Below are 22,417 nucleotides of genomic sequence, written 5' to 3' on the forward strand. Positions count from 1 at the left end.
GGGGGCACGTCAGGGCTGGTGTTCTACACAATGGGGGCACGTCAGGGCTGGTGTTCTCCACAATGGGGGCACGTCAGGGCTGGTGTTCTACACAATGGGGGCACGTCAGGGCTGGTGTTCTCCACAATGGGGGCACGTCAGGGCTGGTGTTCTCCACACTGGGGCAGGGGGGCGCGTCAGGGCTGGCGTTCTCCACACTGGGGCAGGGGGGCGCGTCAGGGCTGGCGTTCTCCACACTGGGGCAGGGGGGCGCGTCAGGGCTGGCGTTCTCCACACTGGGGCAGGGGGGCGCGTCAGGGCTGGCGTTCTCCACACTGGGGCAGGGGGGCGCGTCAGGGCTGGCGTTCTCCACACTGGGGCAGGGGGGCGCGTCAGGGCTGGCGTTCTCCACACTGGGGCAGGGGGGCGCGTCAGGGCTGGCGTTCTTCACACTGGGGGGGCGTCAGGGCTGGCGTTCTTCACACTGGGGGGGCGTCAGGGCTGGCGTTCTTCACACTGGGGGGGCGTCAGGGCTGGCGTTCTTCACACTGGGGGGGCGTCAGGGCTGGCGTTCTTCACACTGGGGGGGGCGTCAGGGCTGGCGTTCTTCACACTGGGGGGGGCGTCAGGGCTGGCGTTCTTCACACGGGGGGGCGTCAGGGCTGGCGTTCTTCACACGGGGGTGGCGTCAGGGCTGGCGTTCTTCACACGGGGGGGGCGTCAGGGCTGGCGTTCTTCACACGGGGGGGGCGTCAGGGCTGGCGTTCTTCACACGGGGGGGGGCGTCAGGGCTGATGTTCTTCACACTGGGGGGGGGGGGGGCGCGTCAGGGCTGATGTTCTTCACACTGGGGGGGTGGGCGGAACCAGGGCTGGTGTTTGCCTTCCTGCCTGATCATATTGTGCTACATGGACAGGGAGTACAGTCTTTTCAGTACACACACTTTTCCCAATAACCTCAGCTGCATTTAAATAAGTCATCCACATAAACAGGTTCAACATATAATTTATTGCACTACAAGAACGCAGCAGGAGGTTACTCTTCATCATCATCCGGCAATACCAGGCTGTCGGGGTCGTAGTAGTTTTCAGGGATGACGGGAAGCCCCTGTGCTTCTCTCAGTTTAACCAAACGCTCGGCCTCTTTTCGGGCCCAACGACTCATCCTGCCGAAAGAGGAGAGACAGCAAAATGTTTAATGGAGCTTGGGGCCGGTACAGCAAAAAGAAAAGCAGCTTTTAGTTCATCTATGTCAGGAGCTCCTAACCCTTCCCCCATTATAGGTCTCAATGTATCACCCAATATGTCCATCATCACATTCGAACCTGCCAAAAAACATGTCAATAGTTTGATTTTACTTCACATACAGACAGCTAGAAACAGAACATCTGAAAGAAAAGCATTATTATATTTCAATAAAGCAGAAAGTTACAAATACACAAACTAGCTACAACTAGTCAGACTTTTGTGCGATCGAAAATGGACCGAAGATCTGGTTACTGCCAATGTTACTCACACGTCATGTGACATGCCAAGCTGCTTTCTATGCTCTGCGTCCATATTTTATGCAATGAATAGGATTGCAATGTTCACCCTTAGTTGTACTTGTACTGTAGGTTACTTTAGTTCTAGCCCCTCCCCCATCTTATACTTACCTCTACCAGATCAGAGTATGAACACTCCACAGGCCTAAAGGAGAACACGTGTGTGAGCCTGGTATACAGGATTGTGACAAGTGGCTATGAGGGTTTATATTGGATGGGGACAAGTATAAAAACTGTCGGGGGGGGGGGGGGGGCTGGGCAACCTAATCACCCCGATCTGTGCATCACAAAATACTCCCCCCTTTGTGTTTTACATACACATTACAGACTTGATTGTTTGTAAAGCCCTCATCCAACGGTATGTTCTCTGAAGGCCCAGGACCTGAACAGATAAAAGAGGCCGCTGTTGATTTTGTACATCCAACAAATCTGCATCAATGTTTTTTAAAACGGGAACCAAGTATGAGAGATAAAACTGGATCCTGGAGAATAAAAATTACTACATTTAAAAACGTGTCTTTGTGTAAAAGGTGAAAAACGTAGGTGTGCAAAACCTTTATTACTTTAATTTATGTTCTACTAAAGAGGCGCTTCCTAAATTCTCCAACCTCCATGTATGTGGGGGATACCAAACTTGTGTAGTGTACTCGGGGGTTATGTGTGTATTCCATGTTTGTGTGTCTGTACACATCTTCTAATATTATACTTATCCTTTTATTTTTACATTATTATAGTTACAAGGGCCATGATTATACACAGAGGGCGATTAGCCCTATTTAAAGGAGACATGGGGGGGTATAAATGGTTGCAGCCAGGAACATGTTTTAACCCCTTACTTACCACAATGTATTTCACATCTTATTGGCTAAATTGGGGAATAGCCTTGATGTGTGTTTTTGGACACACGGGCCTACTTCCAGTCTATGGATTGAACCTGAGCGAGGCCACAGCTGTCCTGATGATAAAGGCTACACTTGGGCTTGTTTCATACAGACTGCGGTTTGTACAAGAGCAGTGTGAACAGCAAGCTTTGACAAAGCATCTGTAGAGCTTACAGAAAGCTTTGTTGAAGCTTCTAAAGTACCAATCAGCTCCGGTTTGCCAATTTGGAACACAGATCCTACTGGGAGTGCTGATTGCCACTTTAAAGGGGTTGTAAAGGTAAATAGTTTTTTAAAAAAAAAATAACAAACATGTTATACTTACCTTCACTGTGCAGCTCGTTCTGCACAGAGTGGCCCCGAACCTGCTCTTCTGGGGTCCCGCGGCGGCTGTCTCAGCTCCTCCCCGCAATAACTAACCACCTTAATGCGAGCTCTCTCGCATGGTGGTTAGTTATTGCGGGCGCGCTCCCGTGATATAGCCGCTCGCTGTATCACTCGGCCGCGCCGCGTCATTGGCTGTGATTGACAGCAGCGCCGCGGGGGGCGGCGGTATTTTCAAAAGTTTTTTCATCTTAATGCATAGAATGCATTAAGGTGAAAAAATTTATACCTTTACAACCCCTTTAAGCAAGCTGCTAAGTAGGCTTTCAACACGCTTCATGAAGTGCTGAAGCCTGCTAGCAGCTTGCTTAAAGTGGCAATCAGCACTCCCAGTAGGATCTGTGTTCCACATTGGCAAACCAGAGCTGAATGGTACTTTAAAAGCTTCAACAAAGCTTGCTAAAAGCTCTACAAATGCTTTGTCAAAGCTTGCTGTTCACACTGCTCTTGTACAAGCTGAAGCCCATATGAAACATGCCTTAGCAGAACACTTTAGGAACCTTTCTCTAGGATAAAAGCCAAAAGCTGAGCTCTACACAGACATAAAAAAGACAAAGTAATGCAGCTATATACTTATTACATAATTGTGTATAATATGTTTGTATGGGCAGTTCACACCACATGCAGTCCAGTGAGGTTTTTTTCTGTATCAAAAACACATGGAAAGCAGGTTAGATGGTTTTCAATGTCATAGTCTACACCAGTGCTTGCAGAAAAAAAAAAAAAAAAAGTAGAACATGCTGCATTTTTCCTGCACTGTACTGGAACGCTGTAAAAAGCATCAACGCACCAAAAACGCACTGGAAGACATTTCCTTATTTAAGGTTAAGAAAAAAAAGAGGGGGGATAAAAATACACTGAACTGCACCAAAAACACACTGGAACGCATCAAATCATGCATGCAGAAAAGCATCCGGAATGCGTTTCTATGGTGTGAATTGGCCCTTAATGCAAGTAGATTAGGTATATAAATTTGATGTTGGTATCAGCCTCCTAAGCCATCCTATAGCAAAGCTCAGACTGGGAAAGGAAGAAACACACCAAGGAGACAGATTATCTGTGCTACAGTGCTCATGTGCTTACAAGAAGCATGTTGGTAGGAGTGGAGAGCAGAGTGACAGAGAGATGAGCTTATCAGGCTACTGCTTCTCCTTTCACTGTCCAATCACAGGGTGGGGGAAGCATTAAGACCAGTGTTACTTAACTGCACCAGAGAAAAATCAGGTCTTCTATGTGGCAGTGCTCAGAACTTGATGGAAAGTAATAGAAATCCTTTGACATATAAAACCGAAACCTTTACATGAATTTTAATTGTGTATTAAGCTATTTGTTCAGAGTTCAGTTTTAATAAATAAAATATCCAGCAGGAAGAGGCCCTCAGCAGTGTTCAGATTTCAGTGCAGTCTGGCTAACAGTCTTCAGGATCTGCTAGTAGACAGAGGTGGGGAAGATAGCGCCGGGCCCCTAAGGTTACCTCCCTGGCATTGCTGTATGGATGTTGGTGTAAAGGATCTGGTTCTCGGGCAGGCAGATTCTACACCCTGGAGAACCTCCATGATCTCGTTGTCATGTAGTGTAATGTAACAAAAATGGAAATTGAAGCTCCACACTACTGATAAGAGGTCCAGATACACAAAACTTTATTCCAATAGACGTAAGCAGGACAACCCAAAATGTATCCAACCCATCTCAGGGATCCAATAGTGCCCCCTTCATCAGGGCTTGATTGACAACTATGTGAATATAAGTGAACAGAAATGGACCTTTACTGTTATCTTTTCCCCAGTGAGATAGCACAGGCCTTGTAAGTAGCTGGTTTGGCTGCCAATTCTTTATAGAAGTCCTGATGAAGGGGGTGCTCTTGGACCCTGAAAACATGTTGGCAACTTTTTTGGAGTCTCTCCATGGCTTACTGGAAAAAAAAGTTGTTGCTGGACCTCTTAGCACTCACATGGGGCTTCAATTTTCATTTTTGTTACATTCAAACACATCTGGAATATCAGCTTTCAGTGGATTGACCCTTTAACAGATTTTAAAATCCTACTAGTAACCGCTCTCATGTCCATTATCTTCCTACAAATCATTTGGCAGATAAAACCATTGATTCATCTATATACTTAACACAATTGTGTACCAAGCTGGAGTTCTTCTTTAAGCTGTGCTAAAGAGGGCTATATAATGTGGATGAATGATAATGAGAGAGAACGTGGGACTAATAGGGATGAAAGAGGAGCGACAGGAAACGTCTTGTTTCTCCATGCGTGGTTGCGTTCCACTTTGAGTGAGAAAAATCACTAAACAGGTCTGCTATTTCTGGCAGATGCTGACACTCATTAAACGTATTAACAGCTTCCTCACCTCCCATCCGAGCCTCAGCCATAACATGTCAAACTCCCACGGAGAGATAGAAAGAAAAAGAAAAAAGCCACAGCAACACCACCCCCACCCAGCGTCGCCATTCCCTGGAACACAGACGCTGCATCAATCGTCTGCCTGGGCAGAGAATACATCGAACGCAGTGTGAGGATGGAGAGAAAGGCCTGCTTGTTCAGGAGGCATGTTGGGGGCAGATGATGGAGTCAGGGTTAAAGTGTATTTCCACTTTTGCAGCCAATTTGGGATAGCACCTACTTTATAATTTGTCACATCTTCACATAGCAAAATTTTAAATATTTTAAATTGCTGCTTATCTTTTTACTTGATTAAAAATCCTACCAAGCTTTTCCTAGTAATAATAGAGAGGGAGATGGGGAGTTATGTTTAGCACAATTAATCTTGTATGTTCTATGGTGGTGGATCTTCATTAATGTTTGTAGACTAGATTTGCAGAATGTCCTAACAAATGGTTAAAGATATAAGGACCCGAGTGATACATAGTATGTTAATGCCCTTTGCAGTGGTTGTAAGAGCCTATTCACACAGGGGGAACACGACTTCCAGCGCGACTTTGGGAGGCAACTTGGACACGACTTGAGTATGAATCACAGCGCGACTTCAGCGCTACTTACAACACGACTTGAAGTCGCCTCCAGGACAGGGAGCTGAACATACCAGGCTCTCAAGTCTGGTATGGATGTTAAGGGGAACCGCCCTACGCTAAAAAAACGGCATGGGGGTCCCCCCAAAATCCATACCAGACCCTTATCCGAGCACGCAGCCCCGCCGGTCAGGAAAGGGGGTGGGGTCAAATGAGCGCCCCCTCCCCTCCTGAACCGTACCAGGCCGCATGCCCTCAACATGGGGGGGGGTGGTTGGGTGCTTTGGGGAAGGGGGGCGCCCTGCAGCCCCCCCACCCCAAAAGCACCTTGTCCCAATGTTGAGGACAAGGGCCTCTTCCCGACAACCCTGGCCGTTGGTTGTCGGGGTCTGCGGACGGGGGGGCTTATCGGAATCCGGGAGCCCCCTTTAATAAGGGGGCTCCCAGATCCCGGCCCCCCCACCCTATGCGAATGAGACTACACAGGTTTTTAAAGTATTTTATTAGGCAGGTCCGGGGGTCTCTTCCGACTTCTCCGCTCTCTCCGGCCTCTTCTCCCGCTCTCCGGTACTTCTGCAGGGCTCCTCCGCTACCTTCTGCTAGCGGTGGCCCAGTCTTCGTCGTCTTCTTCCGATGTTGACACAACGCTCTCTCCCGCTGTAATGCCATGTACACGGTGCGCAGAGACTTATATAGGCATCATGCCCCGGGACTGTGACGTCATAAGAGGCGGGTCACATCACCCGGTGACCACGCCCCATGCCTATATAAGTCGTTGCGCACCGCGTACACAGCATTACAGCGGGAGAGAGCGTCGTGTCAACAATGCAAGAAGACAACGAAGAAGACCGGGCCACCGCTAGCAAAAGATAGCGGAGGAGCCCGGCAGAAGAACCAGAGAGCGGGAGAAGAGGCCAGAGAGAGAGCGGGAGAAGAGGCCAGAGAGAGAGCGGGAGAAGAGGCCAGAGAGAGAGCGGGAGAAGAGGCCAGAGAGAGAGCGGGAGAAGAGGCCAGAGAGAGAGCGGGAGAAGAGGCCAGAGAGAGAGCGGGAGAAGAGGCCAGAGAGAGCGGAGAAGTCGGAAGAGATCCCCGAAGTCGGAAGAAGACCCCCGGAGCTGCCTAATAAAATAATAGTGTGTTTTTTAATTGACACTTTTTTCCCCCCCAGGTGAATGGGTAGGGGTACAATGTACCCCATACTCATTCACATGGGGGGGGGGCTGGGATCTGGGGGCCCCCTTATTAAAGGGGGCTCCCGGATTCCGATAAGCCCCCCGCCCGCAGACCCCGACAACCAACGGCCAGGGTTGTCGGGAAGAGGCCCTTGTCCTCATCAACATGGGGACAAGGTGCTTTTGGGTGGGGGGGGCTGCAGGGCGCTCCCCTTCCCCAAAGCACCCACCCCCCATGTTGAGGGCATGTGGCCTGGTACGGTTCAGGAAGGGGGCGCTCGCTCGTCCCCACCCCCTTTCCTGACCGGCCTGCGTGCTCGGATAAGGGTCTGGTATGGATTTTGGGGGGACCCCCACACAGTTTTTTCGGCATAGGGGGGTTCCCCTTAAAATCCATACCAGACCTAAGGGACTGGTATGCTCTTGGAGGGGAACCCATGCCTTTTTTTTATTTAAAATTTGGCGTGGAGTTCCCCTTCATGATTCATACCAAATACGTCAGTATTGCTTGTCGCTCATTGGGAAAGGAAAAAACACATTTTTCCTTTCCCGATGAGCGAGCCAGCTCGGCGCTGGCATATCGCGGTTGCTCTTCCTGGGTAAATTCTTTTGTTTTTCCTGTAAAGTTGCCTCATTATGAACGGGCATCCGACTTGGAGGTGCCTTCCATTGAAATCAATGGGTACAAGTCGCCTAGAAGTCAGATTGAAGTAGTACAGGAACCTTTTCTGAAGTCGGAGCGACTGCAGTAGTGTGCATTAAGACAGATCCATTCACTTACATTGATTTTTTCACGTAGCGCGACTTGAGGCGACTTGAAGTTGGTTTCAAAGTTGCCCCTGTGTGAATGGGCTCTAAGGTTCAAGGTTTCTTACCTTCATGCATTCAGCTAAAAAAACCTTCTGCGTGCAGCAGCTCCCCTAACACGTACCCGAGCCACCTCTCGCTTTATATGATTCTGGTCATTAACTCTGCCCCTAACTGCACACTGCAAGCTATTCTGAATACACGCTGCCCAACGGTTCTATGTATAAGCCAACCTGTTCCAAAGTAATAAGGTAGGATTTTATTTTTTCAGCACAGTAAGTGAATAGAGATACAGTGGTGTGTGTATCTATGAAGGAGCAGCATTGTCACCCTAAGACAAGAAGAGTTTGGTGACTACAGGCATTCTATATTTTAGCGGTAACCTGGACAGGAAAATAAGGTTAAGATTTAAGAGTTAAGGCACTGGATTTTCAGCAGGATCAACACTTTCCATATACAACAAAATGCTTTCAATAGTTTATTTATGGACCAATAGGTTTACATAGTCTTTAAAATAAGAGCTTTAGTTAGCTGCTCAGTAATTCATCCTGGCCACAGCTAACCACAGCAGGCTGGTTAATCTGAGCTTGCAGGGGACAATAACTGATGATATATACAATGTTTTTTTTTTTTTTTTTTAATGGTCCCGTACAGGAAATAAAGTATAGCAGCTGCCATTGCTGATGTGCTTTTTCAGATCTGGGGCTGTCAACTTGATCCATGCACCACCAGTTAGTGAACCACTGACCTGAAACTAGTACGCACATCAGGTGTCCTGGTACTACACCAGCTACACACTTCTTCCAGGTCACTGACTCACTAAGTACAGAAGCAATGGTAAGGATGACAATGACAATCTGGGGAATGCACCTGCAAAAATAAGCTAATGGCAGCTCTCATTTAGCCCATGTTCAGACTGAAGGCGGGTTTGAAATTGCGCGAGTTCAGCTGAACTTGCATGATTTCAAACCTGCATTTCAGCCCAACTTCGGGAGCGATTTCAGAGGCATCTGTGCGGGCTCCTGCTCAGATGTCTATTGAAATCACCCCTGAAGTCGACAAAACTAGTGCAGGAACTACTTTTGGGAATCGGCACGGTGCCGCAAAGTCGGCTTCGCACCGATTCGGACGGTGCCGTTGCCAGCAATAGGTGGCGATTTGATATGTTAAATCGCATGTCAAAACGACCCGATGTGAACGTGGGCTAAATGGTAATGTGTAACGACTTTCTATATTTTTATTATGGTCAGGCAAAAAAAGTAAAGTGTAGTTAGTATGAAATAAATCTGATAATAAACATGATGTAGTTTTCTTGCCAGCCAGAAGGTGGAGCTTTAGTTTCCTTTCCACATCTTTTACCCTTTTCTACCTGTTCTAAAAATTCTGGTAAAACTACTCAATTGCTAAAGCTAAAATCCACTTAGGAGGTGATCTGCCAAACAATAATGGCCACTACTACAGACGGTAGATAGAAAGATAATAACTGACTTAGAAGCGGAATGGGGAGAGGATTGGTATGTGTTGCGGGCGTGGCACTACCCCAGGATGCCTGTGGTTGGAGGATAGGTGTGTGCAATGGAGAAGAGGGGCATTTGTACACCAGTGAATGTGTGCAGGAGGGCCTGTTTCAAAGACAAGTCTGCAGTTTTGAGGCTTCTGATGTCAGAACAGAGCTGCAGCTGATGCCAAGCTACACTGCTGTTTTCTTCCAGCCCAGCATGAAAATAAATAATTGATCTCTCCTCATTAGAACTCTCCCACAGGAAAGAGCATAGCCTGGCTGCAATGAGAACGTACACAGTCCTCACCTGCACTAATCACATAATACTGCTCCCTAGACCAGGCAGAGCTGTGGACATTGATTGCCATCGAGAGGTGACAGTGACAGCAGGGACACGTGACCCTACATCTGTCCCTACATCCCAGTTAACAGACCCTGCTCCAGTACAGTCTCCAGAACAAGCAATTAGAGGCTATATATAGTCACGCCTCAGCCGTGCTGGTCCACGGGGGTTTGCTCCAAATCTACTCGCTCCCCCAACCCCATGTTGAGGAGAGAAGGAGGGGGGCGACTGGTTCTGTCACTCGAACAGCGACAGGCTACGTGAAGCGTTATGTGCAAGTTTCTGTCAGGAGAAGACTTATAGCTGTAATATATTCTCCCCCTCAGAGATGACTAAGTGATGGCAATATGAGTGTTGAGGGAACAGAGATGCCACACTGGCAGTTTATTGTATTAAGAGGACAGGGGGGCGGTGGAGACGGGAAGAGTTTACACACAACACAGAGGGGAAGAGAAGAGAACAGAAGCACAGAACGCCTTACCTTGGATCTGGGATGTAATATACAAACACGGTTCCCAACACCAGGCAGAGTGTTATACTAGTGAAGAAGGCAAAGCGTGCGTTCCACAAGTCAGCTTCGGGGTCATCACTGAAGCCAAACGAATCTGGGTTCTAGAATAGGAAAAGCAGAAGTCAAACAGATGAAGTCACAAGCATATAATGTAGCAAGAGTGCAATAAAAGTGTTAAAAAGGAATGTAATTGTGAAATATAGATCTATAAATTTTTCTGATCTTCTTCTTAGGAGCAGAATGAAGGCAGCATAGGAAATAAAGCTAGACGGGGAAAGAGTGAAGGGACAGAGAAAGACATTATATATTATAATAAGGTATGTGTATGTGTATGTATATATATATATATATATATATATATATATATATATATATATATATATATATATATATATATATATATATATATATATATATATATATATAAACATATATAAACATATATACATACACACAGTGTATATATAAACATAGCTATTAATTTGATAAATGGCCATTAAGTTTCTGGATTCACAATTAGTGCCATGTTTGACGTAGACAAAGTAAGCTCTTGGGGTCGGCAGTGCCTCTGCCTCATTCCATGGATGGGTAGAGATGGCACATGAAAGCAGCAAATGCAGGGGAGATGTGCACATCCCACAAGCACCGTGCACAGAGGTGAAAGACTGAGCGGCCCAGGAACAAAGAAGAGCTGCTAATGAGGAGGAAGCACACAATAGAGACTGGTGGGAGAGAATGGAATGTGAGGCTTAAAGAACCCACAGATGAAAAAAGGATAGGGTAACAAAGAATCAGAAGATGTGAGTGGAGGGGGGGGGGGGGGTTGTCATCAATCCAGCAAAAGATTCCTTGGACACAATATATAAAAAAGGTGGCAAACGATGTACACATGCTGCTCTCTGCTGGCGAAACTGAAAAGTGCACCCTGTACTCAAGCAAGTCTGTTCTCAATAAAACGCATGATTACACACTGGACCTTGTGTCAGAGGCCGGGTTTACACTGGTACGACAAACGCTCCGACATTGGGAGCTCATGACGTGTGAAAAGCAATGTTTGCCGTCTTAACTGATCCGACACAAGTCAGTCTGACTTCGAAAATGCTACCTGCACTACTTTGGTCCCACTTTGATCCTACGTCAGCCCACTGAATAGTCAGACTGCGGTTCTGACTTTGGCATGCAACTTGTGCTCTGATGATCTTGAATGGGAACTCGACGCCAGATATATATAAAAAAAAAAAAAACAACACACACCATGGCATGGGTTCCCTCTCCAAGAGCATACCATGCCCTTCGGTATGGATTTTAAGGGGAACCCCCATGCCGAAAAACCAGCATGGGGTCCCCCCCAAAATCCATACCAGACCCTTATCCGAGAACACAGCCCGGCAGGTCAGGAAAGGGGGTTGGGACAAGCGAGCGGGGCGGGGCGCTGACATTGCCCGGTGACCCTGCCCTATGCCAATATAAGTAGTGGCACACCGGTCATTGAAGTCGGAGGGATGTCGGACTTGAAGTCGCAGGGCAAAGTCGGATCCACAGTCCTACAACTGTTGTGTCGTAACAGTGTGAACCCGGCCAAAATGTGTGAAATAAGAAATAAGAACAGTCTGCGTTGCACAGAAGAAACTTTAACCCTTCCTTTTCCAGTCTTTCTCCAATGCATATCCAACACAGAGCTCTTCTACAGAGAAGTTGATATGGACAATGGCAACATAAAACCCTTTGCCTTCTAGATAAACAAGGCCTAAAATGTAATTAGATCCGAATTTGAGTTTTTGGACAAGAATTTGCAACATACCATACATGAGGGCAATTATTATATTTCTACTGTATTAAAGAGCTCTCCACTGTGATATTTCATTTACTAGTGGAGTCCAGCTGGGTCATTTGCTGGTTTCAAATATCCTTGGAGACTTCAGTAGTACATTTTCCCTACCATAGTTGCCAACTCAGATTCCCAGTATTCTGCATGTTCTTGTGTTTCTCTATTAGAAAGGTAAAATCCAAGGAGGATAGAGGAAGCCCCTGGTAATGGCTGGCACAGGTGTGCAGACAGACAATCGAACACAAGGGTAAGAAAGCCACATTTAGGTGCCCAAATGGCAAATAAAACAATTGGTAAACTCTATAGTTTCTACCAAAACCTGAAATAATCAGTTTGGGTAAACTGTTACTTTACCAATTTATATTACTAAATGTTATAAATAAATAAATGCAGCGCTAAGTGTCATTAACCATGCGTTTTTCTGTGATTATACAAACATATAATCAAACATGCGTTTTCAGTGATTATACAAACATATAATCAAACATATCACCATTCATAGGTAATAAGGATGTTCATCCGAAAAAATGTGATGGTGATTCAAAAAATATAAGTGAAAATAAACAAAGTGCAGTGTCTACACACATGAAACGTCTGCTGTACCGCTGATGATTTCAAATAAACCTGCTTTTATCGGTTCATGCACCATGTGGAGATTCCCTTTTTTTCCCTATGTGGATGACATTGTGACGTGGTGAGAACTACATCCTTTCGGCCACCAGCATATTGGGAGAGGTGAATCCATCCATCCATCGACCTACAGTCTACCTTGTCTCCGAAGTCGCTGTGTATGCAATTTCCGGTACTGTCCATTGGCACGCCTCAGCGAGTTTCCAGTGAACATCCATAGGATCATCTGGATCCACAAGCCCTTATGACACCCCGCCGTACGGTGAGAGTGTCCATCCCTTCTGGTAAGCGCATCCACCTTACTATTTCTATATGAAATCTGTATGCAGGAAGATTGCCCACCAGATGTAACAATTACTACGGGATCTCATCAGTACCACAGTTTGCACAGCGTTATCGCTAGAGTTTTTTATGTATGGACTTTATTCCTTTATATACCACTATACACTGCTGTGATGTAGGGTGATATATATTATTCTAATTAGATGATTCATGTGTGTACACACTGCACTGTTTATTTTCACTTATATTTTTTGAATCACCATCACATTTTTTCGGATGAACATCCTTATTACCTATGAATGGTGATATGTTTGATTATATGTTTGTATAATCACTGAAAACGCATGTTTGATTATACGTTTGTTTAACCACAGAAAAACGCATGGTTAATGACACTTAGCGCTGCATTTATTTATTTATCACATTTTGTATACGGTTATCATACTGGTGATGCTGGCTGCTGATTTACACTTTTAAGAGAAAATTTTTTTTAGTAGCGCAACAATACTTTTCTCTCTTTCCAATTTATATTACTCCCTGTAATACAAGAGAATCGGCACACAGACTCTCCGCACAAACCAAAGTGAACCTGACCTGGCTCTAATCATACCCAAGGTAACAAAGTGCAGGGACCTTGTGGTGTCTGTGACTATATGTCTTCAGTGTCCCTGCGCAACCCCCCTGGATCCCATTCCTAGCCTATCAAGGGCTTTCATGTATGGTGAAAGAGAATGAACCCCATCCTGTCCACTAAAAATCTTGTACGTTACAGAAGGAGTGCGGGGCTGGGGGGGGGGGTTGGGTTGGGTTGGGGGTTAGTGGTGTGGGTGTCATTATTGGCTGAGAGCGCTGACAGGGAGACTGTCGGTTTTCGGTCACAGGCGAAAATGTCGACCAGTTTCTACTGAATCGGCTGATGCTGCCTGACATTCATGTGTATGAAGATTTACTAAGCAGTTCAACCATAAAGGCAGATTGTACAAGCTGGGCCCCATTATCAAAAGTACCTGAAATGAGAACTTTCTGACTTGCTCCCTATGCCACCAACTCAAGAACTGAAAGTATAATTCTGATTGGCTGGTGTGAACCAATACAGCAAATTCTAATTTGTGATATATTGTAAAAGGAGGTCACTTACAAAAAAACAAAAAGGGGGGGGGTTAACAGCTAATCTGCCGTAATCTGAAACAGCAGGACGTTCATACACAGGTTACCTTGTTCTCATGCTGCTTCTGCATCTCCAGGCAAAACTTTCTTTTTGAGTTTGGAGAGTGAGAGTCAGTGCTTCATGCACACCGGACATTAGAAAAACGTCAGTAGCATTGGCTGTAGAAAGCTGTAGAATGGGTTTTGCAGTAGTGTTTGCGTTTTTTAGCTTTTCTTTTAGCAAAACTATACTCCTGCATAAGCCAATGGCTCAAAAATGCTCATAAATGCAGAATAGCCACGTTTTTTTCAGAGTCAGAGCCTTTTTCCAGCTGAAAAACTCCTCTTAAAACCCACTAGTTCTGGGGGTTTTCTCCAGCCAGAAAAACGCCCAGCCAAAAAACACTGTTAACAGCCTATGTGTGCATGGGCACATAGGATAACATGCTGGAGAGTTTACTGGCTGCAGAAAGAAACACCTGAAGCCAAAAACAGCAGCTGTACAAATGTCCAGTGTGCATGAGGCCTAAGGATCAAAACCTCGGTCATGTTTTTGTAACTCTTATGCCCTGTACACACGGTCAGATTTTCCGACGGAAAATGTGTGATAGGACCTTGTTGTCGGAAATTCCGACCGTGTGTAGGCTCCATCACACATTTTCCATCAGATTTTCCGACACACAAAGTTTGAGAGCAGGCTATCAAATTTTCCGACAACAAAATCCGTTGTCGGAAATTCTGATCGTGTGTACACAAATCCGACGGACAAAGTGCCACGCATGCTCAGAATAAATACAGAGATGAAAGCTATTGGCCACTGCCCCGTTTATAGTCCCGACGTGCGTGTTTTACGTCACCGCGTTCAGAATGATCGGATTTTCCGACAACTTTGTGTGACCATGTGTATGCAAGACAAGTTTGAGCCAACATCCTAGGATTTTGTTGTCGGAATGTCCAAACAAAATCCGACCGTGTGTACGGGGCATTAGGGTTCCCGCTGGATGGATTGCCCCGACTTCCTGTCACAGCAACCACTGCCTTTGAGAAAGGAAGCCTAAACAAAGACAGCAATAAAAGCTTAAACAGAGGTTCTACCCCTTACCTACTCCAAAACAAAGAAAAGGGCTTGAATGGAATGCTACTTTATTACTACTAAAGTGGGACTTCTTTCCCCTGCAGAGAGATGCTGCCTACCTCCTCTTCATACAGTGTAACTATAGTAACAATCTTGCAGAGCGTTCTGGGACTGAATAACAAAAACAAAGAAAACTAGTTCAATCCAACAAACACAGTACTATGTGTAAGCAAAGAATATCTGCGTAGGTCACAGTAAAGAAAAAAGCATCCACGTAAAACCATGACACAAGTCAACTAAATAGTGCACGTAAAAAGCAGCGCCAATTCCAGTATAGTAATTCATTTGTGCTAAACATTAAAGTGTTACTAAACTCAGCAATATGGAAATAGTTCCTCTGCCCACCCCCACAGTACCCACAGCTTATAAATCTTTACATTAAAATATTGCCACTATATACCTTTTTGGATGATCTGTATATCACGCTCAGTGATAAACTGCACAATTTCTCCAGTGCTGAGAGTTCAGGAAGGAGGAGATCTCCACTACAGCCTGTATACACACCCACATGTGTGATGCCAATATCATGTGACCTGGCTAGCTCTGATCAGCAAGTAAATATGTGCAGGTCGTCTACCCTGCCTGTGTTAGCTGGCTTTCCCCAGATAGACAGTGCAGGAGGGAAGGATTTGTGCGGACAGGATAAAACAGCCTTTTTACACAATACAGATTTTACTGTTGTGGGTTTAGTAACACTTTTACCTTCAATGATATGAAAATGCAAACAGTCAGAAAAACAGATACAAAATACATCAAAAAATAAAGAAAGTGTCCATAAAAGAAGTCCTCCCCCGAGGGCTTTCACACTGGGAGACAATGGAGCAGCTGTTTGAGGGCGGATCGTAGGCACTATTTAACGCTACAGCGCCTGCAAAATGCCCTCGATGTGAAAGGGGTCATAAAGTGGAAGTAAACCCTCTCATATACCCAGTGAAGTGAACAGCATCAGATGATACACAGGGATGAAACAAATCTCCCTACATAAGTTTTACCTGTATATCTGTTGTCTTCAGCTTTATATACTGTAAAGTTCATATCAAGTTAGGAGATTGTCTCTTCCTGGTTAGCACTACACTGAAGCCTGGGCATACAGCCAGGACAGCTGATTGGAGGAAAGGCACACACCCCCTCTCCTCATAGGTAGAGACTTTCAGAGCTGTTCATTGTATAGTTCAGGGCTCTGCTAATCTATTTATATCATCATCCCAAACACAAAACTCAGACTGATTTTATCATATGTGATGGAGAACTTGTCAGGAGTTATGAGGCTGATAACAGAAGAATGGAGCAGGAGACAGCTATAAGACACAAGGCTTTGAAGAGAGATTAGAAAACACTGCAGATATATGTGCCCAGCTCAAATTTCATGAAATCTGGTTTACATCCACTTTAAATGGTCATCAAGCGCTCAATGCATCAGGGTTGGCAATGATTCCACCGCACCATACAGGCAGCTCCCGGCGCCACCAATAGAAGAATAATATACGAACTCCCACGTGAAGTATATAAAAACTAACTCATTTATTTAACCACTTGCCGACCACAATACATATATATATATATATTGCGGTTTGCAAGTGGTTTACCGGGGTTATAACTGAAGATATCAGCCATAACCCCGGCATTTTTTTTTTTTTCAGCCGGCAGCTGGCTTTCCCAGGAAAGCGATCCAAGGGGCGCATTAGCCACTGAATCACTTTCCGAAGTGGCGGTAGGGGGCGCCCCCACCCCCTTATCACTCGCCGGCATTTCCTGGCTTACGTTTTTCACCGCCGCGCCTGACAAACAATCAGACAGTGTGGCCGGCTGGTCACAGAGGTGAAGACCAGATCGTCTTTGATCGACTCTACGGCCATGGAGGACTGGAGCAATGTTATGACGACATCACTTCCAGTCCAGGCTGGAAGCAAATTTTTATTTTTTTTTGCTTTAAAAAAAATAAATAAGAAAAACTTTTTTTTGATCTTTTGCTTCTAAAAGCTAAAGAAATTTCTTTTTGAACTCAGATCTCTCCATAAAGAGGACCTGTCATCCTTATTTCTATTACAAGGGATATTTCCATCAAATGATAAAAAAAAATATTTTTTTTTTTTTTTTAAAAAAGGGACAGTGTAAAAATAAAGAAAAAAATGGATCAAAAGAGACCCAATCCCTCTGTGCTCGTGCGCAGAAGCAATGCATACGCAAGTCAGGCTTGCACGCACATGTAAACAGTGTTTTCACCACACGTGAGGTGGTGAGGAGGTATCGCTGTGAATGTCAGAGCGAGAGAAATAATTCTAGCGCTAGACATGTAAAAAATATATAAATTAATAAATAACGAATGTGTCGCCTATGGAGATTTTTTTCTTTTTTTTTTTAATTCTCTTTATTGAAAGCCTATGAAGATTAAATAATTACCATATTTTGTTGCCATTCCACAAGTGTGCGCAATTTGAGAGCATGCCATTTTAGATATTTACTCGGCATAACAATTTTCATATTTTACAAATAAATCTGCGTATATATTGTGTTTTTTCCCCAAATAAATTGCGTTTGAAAAAACGCTGCACAAATACAGTGTGACGTGAAAAAAACAAAGAAACAAACATATAATATAATCTTTGGGGATTCCAAGTACGAATTTAAACTTGTAAACAAAGACTGCCAGAAACGGCTTGGTCTTCGAGTGGTTAAACCACAACTTCCACGTGACAATACAAAGAAGGGACCATTCATTCCATGGCTAAATTACATTAGGTATAATATTTTTCTATTGGTGACCTTGTCACCGGGAGCTGCCTGTACGGTGCAGTGGAATCATTTCCAACACTAATACATTGAGCGCTTCATGACCATTTATAACCTAATGGTCCAAAAAAAGCTGGTAAGAGACGCCTTTGATCATATCTCACAGTGGTGAATTCTTTTTGCAGAGTGGATGAGAAGCATTTTTTTGCACAGTTCAGGGATTGGATTGCTTTTGAGTGGAGATTCTTTGAAAAAAGGACTTTTTTTATGGACACTTTCTTTTTTTCCCATTTATTTTGTATCTGTTTTTTCTAATTGTTTGCATTTTCATATCATTGAAGTTTAAATGTTTATCACATGTCAATTACTATACAGGAATGTGTGCTGCTTTTTATGTGCACTAAACCAACACAGTGCTTTTCTACTCCACAGATAAAACTAGACATAACTTCCTGCTGGAGATGTAAGCCATTCAGCTGCTTTAAAAAAAAAAAAAAAAAAAAAATGAGGAGAGCCGAGTCCCATAGCCCATCAAACTCACATTTATAAATGGGCTACAAATGTATGCAGTGCTGAGCAACACCTCAGAGTGTAACAGATAACAGAGAGGTATATCCACTGTCTGTTAACCTCCCTGGCGGTATGATTATTTCGGATTTTAGGTGCTGAAAGCGGTACAATTATTTTGCATGGAAATCTGGCGTTTTATATTGTAGGTCTGTAATTCTTAACAATAACAAACTTAAATCTGTCCAAACAAGAGTCTAGTAGATATCCCGGGTATGATAAAGTTTGAAACACAAAAACATAAATTATAATATAATAAATAAAAATAAATAATTAAAAAAAATAAAAATAAATAGTAATAAAATAAATTTCCCCACGATTCACTATCGCTCAATTCTGCAAGTGTTCTAATTTACTATCGCTGTTTTCTAGCTGGTCTAAAGCCACTTTTGACGTAAAGGGACACTTTTTGGTTGCTATGGACAATCTCCAGTTTCCAGGCAGAAAGAACAGTATATATCACATAAAACTGCATGCAGGGCATGGGCCAAAGCACTGGGGACAAAAGGGATGTGAAATAATTTCATATAGTACTGTAAACTGTAAGATTACAGTACTGTATGTGTTATGATTTTTACTTTTTTTTTAATTTGCCGCCAGGCTCCGCCCCGGTGCGTCGCAACACTCGCAGGGAACGGAGCCTGGCAAGGAGAGGCTTCGGAGGAGGACAGAGCCCGCAGACACAGCGGGGGACATCGCAGGATCCCGGGGACAAGGTAAGTAAAGCCACACCAGGATCCTGCGATGTAATCCCGAGTGTGGCTCGGGGTTACCGCTAATGGTCCTGAATTTTAACCCCGAGCCACACTCGGGAAAACCGCCAGGGAGGTTAAAAGGAACATTAAAGCTTTGGTATTTGTTTTTTCCCTGTAAAATAACAAACATGTTATACTTACCTGCTCTGTGCAATGGCTTTGCACAGAGCAGCCCTGCTTCTGGGGTCCTCCGCTGCTTCTTATGAGGGCACTCGTGCAGGCTCGCTCCTAAGCGCCTCTTCCATCGACAAAGACAGTGCGGCGCAGCGCAGCCCCTCGTCATAGAACACATGAAGGTTAAAAAAAAAAAAAACAAAAAAAAAACAAACAAACAAAAAAAAAAAAACACAAGGCTTTAGTACCTCTAACACCTTAACTTGCTTGCGCTGCATGGCAACAATGTGCTTGTGCAGCTCTCCCCTCCAGTATTGTCTACCCAGAGCTTTGCAGTGTAAAGTATGTCTACATACAGAGTGCTTTTCCTTCACTTACTTGTCTCCGGCAGGAACGCCTGTGAGGGGCAGTAAAAATAATTGATAAACCGCGGCTCCAACCTGAAGCTTCACGGTTATCCTCAGCCACCCTGAAGGGTGTCATTACAAAGCTCAGCATTCACGTGACCACTAATAATGCTTAAAAAATATATAAATACAGTAAATGTAAATATATATATTTCCAAAGCGGAGCTTCTCCATTGTATGTTAGTAAGAGGATACTGAGCCTGCCCTAACCCTGTTGGGACAGGCTTAACCTAGCCTGGACTAAAATGAAAAAAAAAAAAAGCCTTTGTTCAGAAATCTTTGCAGTCAGCCATGACTCCTTATATCAAGTTTGATTGAAAAAAGTGGAAATACACTTCAAAAGAGGGTCTTGTAAAATGTAGTGTGTTGATATATTGAAAGTGGGTGGGCTTACGGATTTATTTATTTTTTTCATCATGTGTGCTCTGCAAAAGAGTCGCAGAAGCTTCTGCGTTGTCTAATGCAAGCACTGCATTGCTTTTGCACAAACTGTCCCCCCTTTGGGGCTACGGATAAAGCCGGAAAGGGTCTACTGTTGTGCTAGGGTTTAAAGCTGCTTTTAAATCCCAAATGGGATAGCACTTGAGTATGTAGCTCCACCCAAAATTCCCAGGAAACACTGCAGCTGAATTGTGTAAAATGAAGATCCTGTGTAAAGCTCTCAGCTTTAGTGTTTGCTACAGCATGGCAGGAACACTACACAGGAGCTGTGGGCAGCTATGATTTCCCAGGTTCTGTGGCTCCTCTTACCTTTTATTTTTGCACATCCTGACACCTTTAACTTCTTTTATGGGTATGACAGTTCACATCCCTTACAACTCCCAGGAAACCCCACTGACATGCAGGAACAGCTCCAGGGCCGCCTTCCTTTTTCTGTGCTCATGGAGAGCCCCAGACTATACCCAGTTCCCCGTCCCCTTAGAGATCTTTTAGGGCACTTCACACTCATGGTGAGCAGGGAGGACTTAACATGTCTCCTCCTTTTATCTACGCTTCCTCTTCCCTCAGTAGGATCTCCCATGTGCTGGTCTCAGTACTCAAAAACTCCATGTCTTCAGGCGGGCAATGCCAAATCTGAGTGGGGGCAGGATTTCTGGGTAGACATTGCTGCTCTACAATCCTGGCCACTGGAATGCAGAAGGGAGGGGGTTGGTCCCCAATGGTACTGCCAGGTCTGGCCCAGAACGGTGACATTCGGGAGCTGGAACTGTGTTAAAAGGTCATATGTCGCTCTGCTGCACCCCTTACATAGATGAGCGGGTTGGAGACTTTAGTGGTGACAGGCACAGCTGCCTTTAGTCATCCCCAGGTATGAGTCCTTCTGGCTTTTGTGTATGCTTGGTATTATACCTGCTGGTACTGGACATGTCAGGGACACTTGAATGCATTATTTTTGTGCACCCCTTTTTTCTGGCATCCTGGGGTATGTAATTGGTACACTTGGTGTCCTTTTTTTGGAGGGATCTCATTTCTAAAGCAGCTTGTTTTCTGTATGTTTTACAGACCATAGCCACAGCAAAATCCAAACCTCCCTTTGTTGTCAAAAATAGGCGCCTTTTGTAATGCCAAGTTGGGGGGGCTTTGGGAGCAAGCGGTTGTGCCAATCCTGTATCTCCAGTTTAGTGAAGGAGGAGCCATAAGCAGCATGTAATGACCTTCACTTCAGAGCCCTTCCTTTCGGCCTCACTTTTGCGCCAAGTTTTTTCACCAAGGTGATGGAAGAGGCCTTGGCTACTTTACGTTTAACCACTTTAGAAACAGGTTTTTTTCTGGTCAGTATTTTTTGCTAGAAAATCACTTAGAACCCCCAAACACACATACATTATATATATATCACAGCGCAGAGGTTTTGCAAATGTCTTTTTACAATATATACCCCCTTTTTTTAAATGACGAAAGATGATGCTATGCCAAGTAAATACATACCTAACATGTAATGCTTTCAAATTGCGCAGTCTCGTGGAATAGTGACAAAGTACTGTGCTTAAAATTTTCCAGAGGCGACTCTTTCAGTTTTTTTACAGGTTACCAGTTCAGAGTTACAGAGGAGGTCTAGTGCTAGAGGTCACAGCTCGGGGCCAGCCACGGTCCGCATTTGGAAAGGGTCCTGTGCGTCTTTGGCTCTAAATCAGGTGCGAATTCAGGCAGAAAGTCGGACCCGATTTGCACCTGAATCGGTGAACAGGGACGAACTTTACCCCATGCTGTGAGCCGCAGCAAGTGTGAAGCCAGGCAGGGAGGGGAGAGGAGGACAGAAGACACAGGAAGAGCTGCAGAAAGGAGAGCTGCAGCTGACAGAATCACGCAAATAGACCACGGTATCAGGGGCTTAGCAGCCATGATTATCTTGGTCTGTTTGCAGGGGGGAGGGTATAGCCAGGCAGGATCAGCTAGGTTTTTTAGGGTATACAGGGGGCCAAATGACACAGCACAAGCACTGTGCTGTATAACATGCTTTAAGGGAACAGGATCAGGGTTTTTTTTTGGGTTGACAAACACTTTAAGAAAAAATAAGAAAATCCTTTTTTTTCCCCCTTTCAGCAGGTTAATCGATGCCCCCTACTTATTCTTATGCGATGCCGAGTGCAATACATGTTTAAACTTAAAAGTGTTACTAAACCCATAACAGTAAAATCAGTCTGTATAAGCAGCATAGCATGCTTGTTATGCTCACTGTGGAACTTAAGGGGTTAATCCTCTGCATTGTGTGAAAAGGCTGTTTTAT

General features: G+C 44.7%; 1 protein-coding gene across 1 annotated transcript in view; it reads right to left on the reverse strand.

Moving 5' to 3' along the window:
• Positions 1-968: 968 nt before the first annotated feature.
• The window catches only part of NDUFB11 (NADH:ubiquinone oxidoreductase subunit B11), a 32,119-nt gene continuing 10,670 nt past the window's right edge, over positions 969-22,417 (reverse strand). Inside the window, exons 2-3 of the mRNA XM_073600015.1 lie at positions 10,069-10,199; positions 969-1,144 (exon numbers count right to left, since the gene is read on the reverse strand). Coding sequence (XP_073456116.1) covers positions 1,015-1,144; positions 10,069-10,199 — 261 coding nt within the window. The 3' untranslated portion in view covers positions 969-1,014. The remainder of the gene's footprint in view (positions 1,145-10,068; positions 10,200-22,417) is intronic.

The sequence above is a fragment of the Aquarana catesbeiana genome, linkage group LG09 (assembly GCF_042186555.1).
Source record: "Aquarana catesbeiana isolate 2022-GZ linkage group LG09, ASM4218655v1, whole genome shotgun sequence".
NCBI classification, from domain to species: domain Eukaryota; kingdom Metazoa; phylum Chordata; class Amphibia; order Anura; family Ranidae; genus Aquarana; species Aquarana catesbeiana.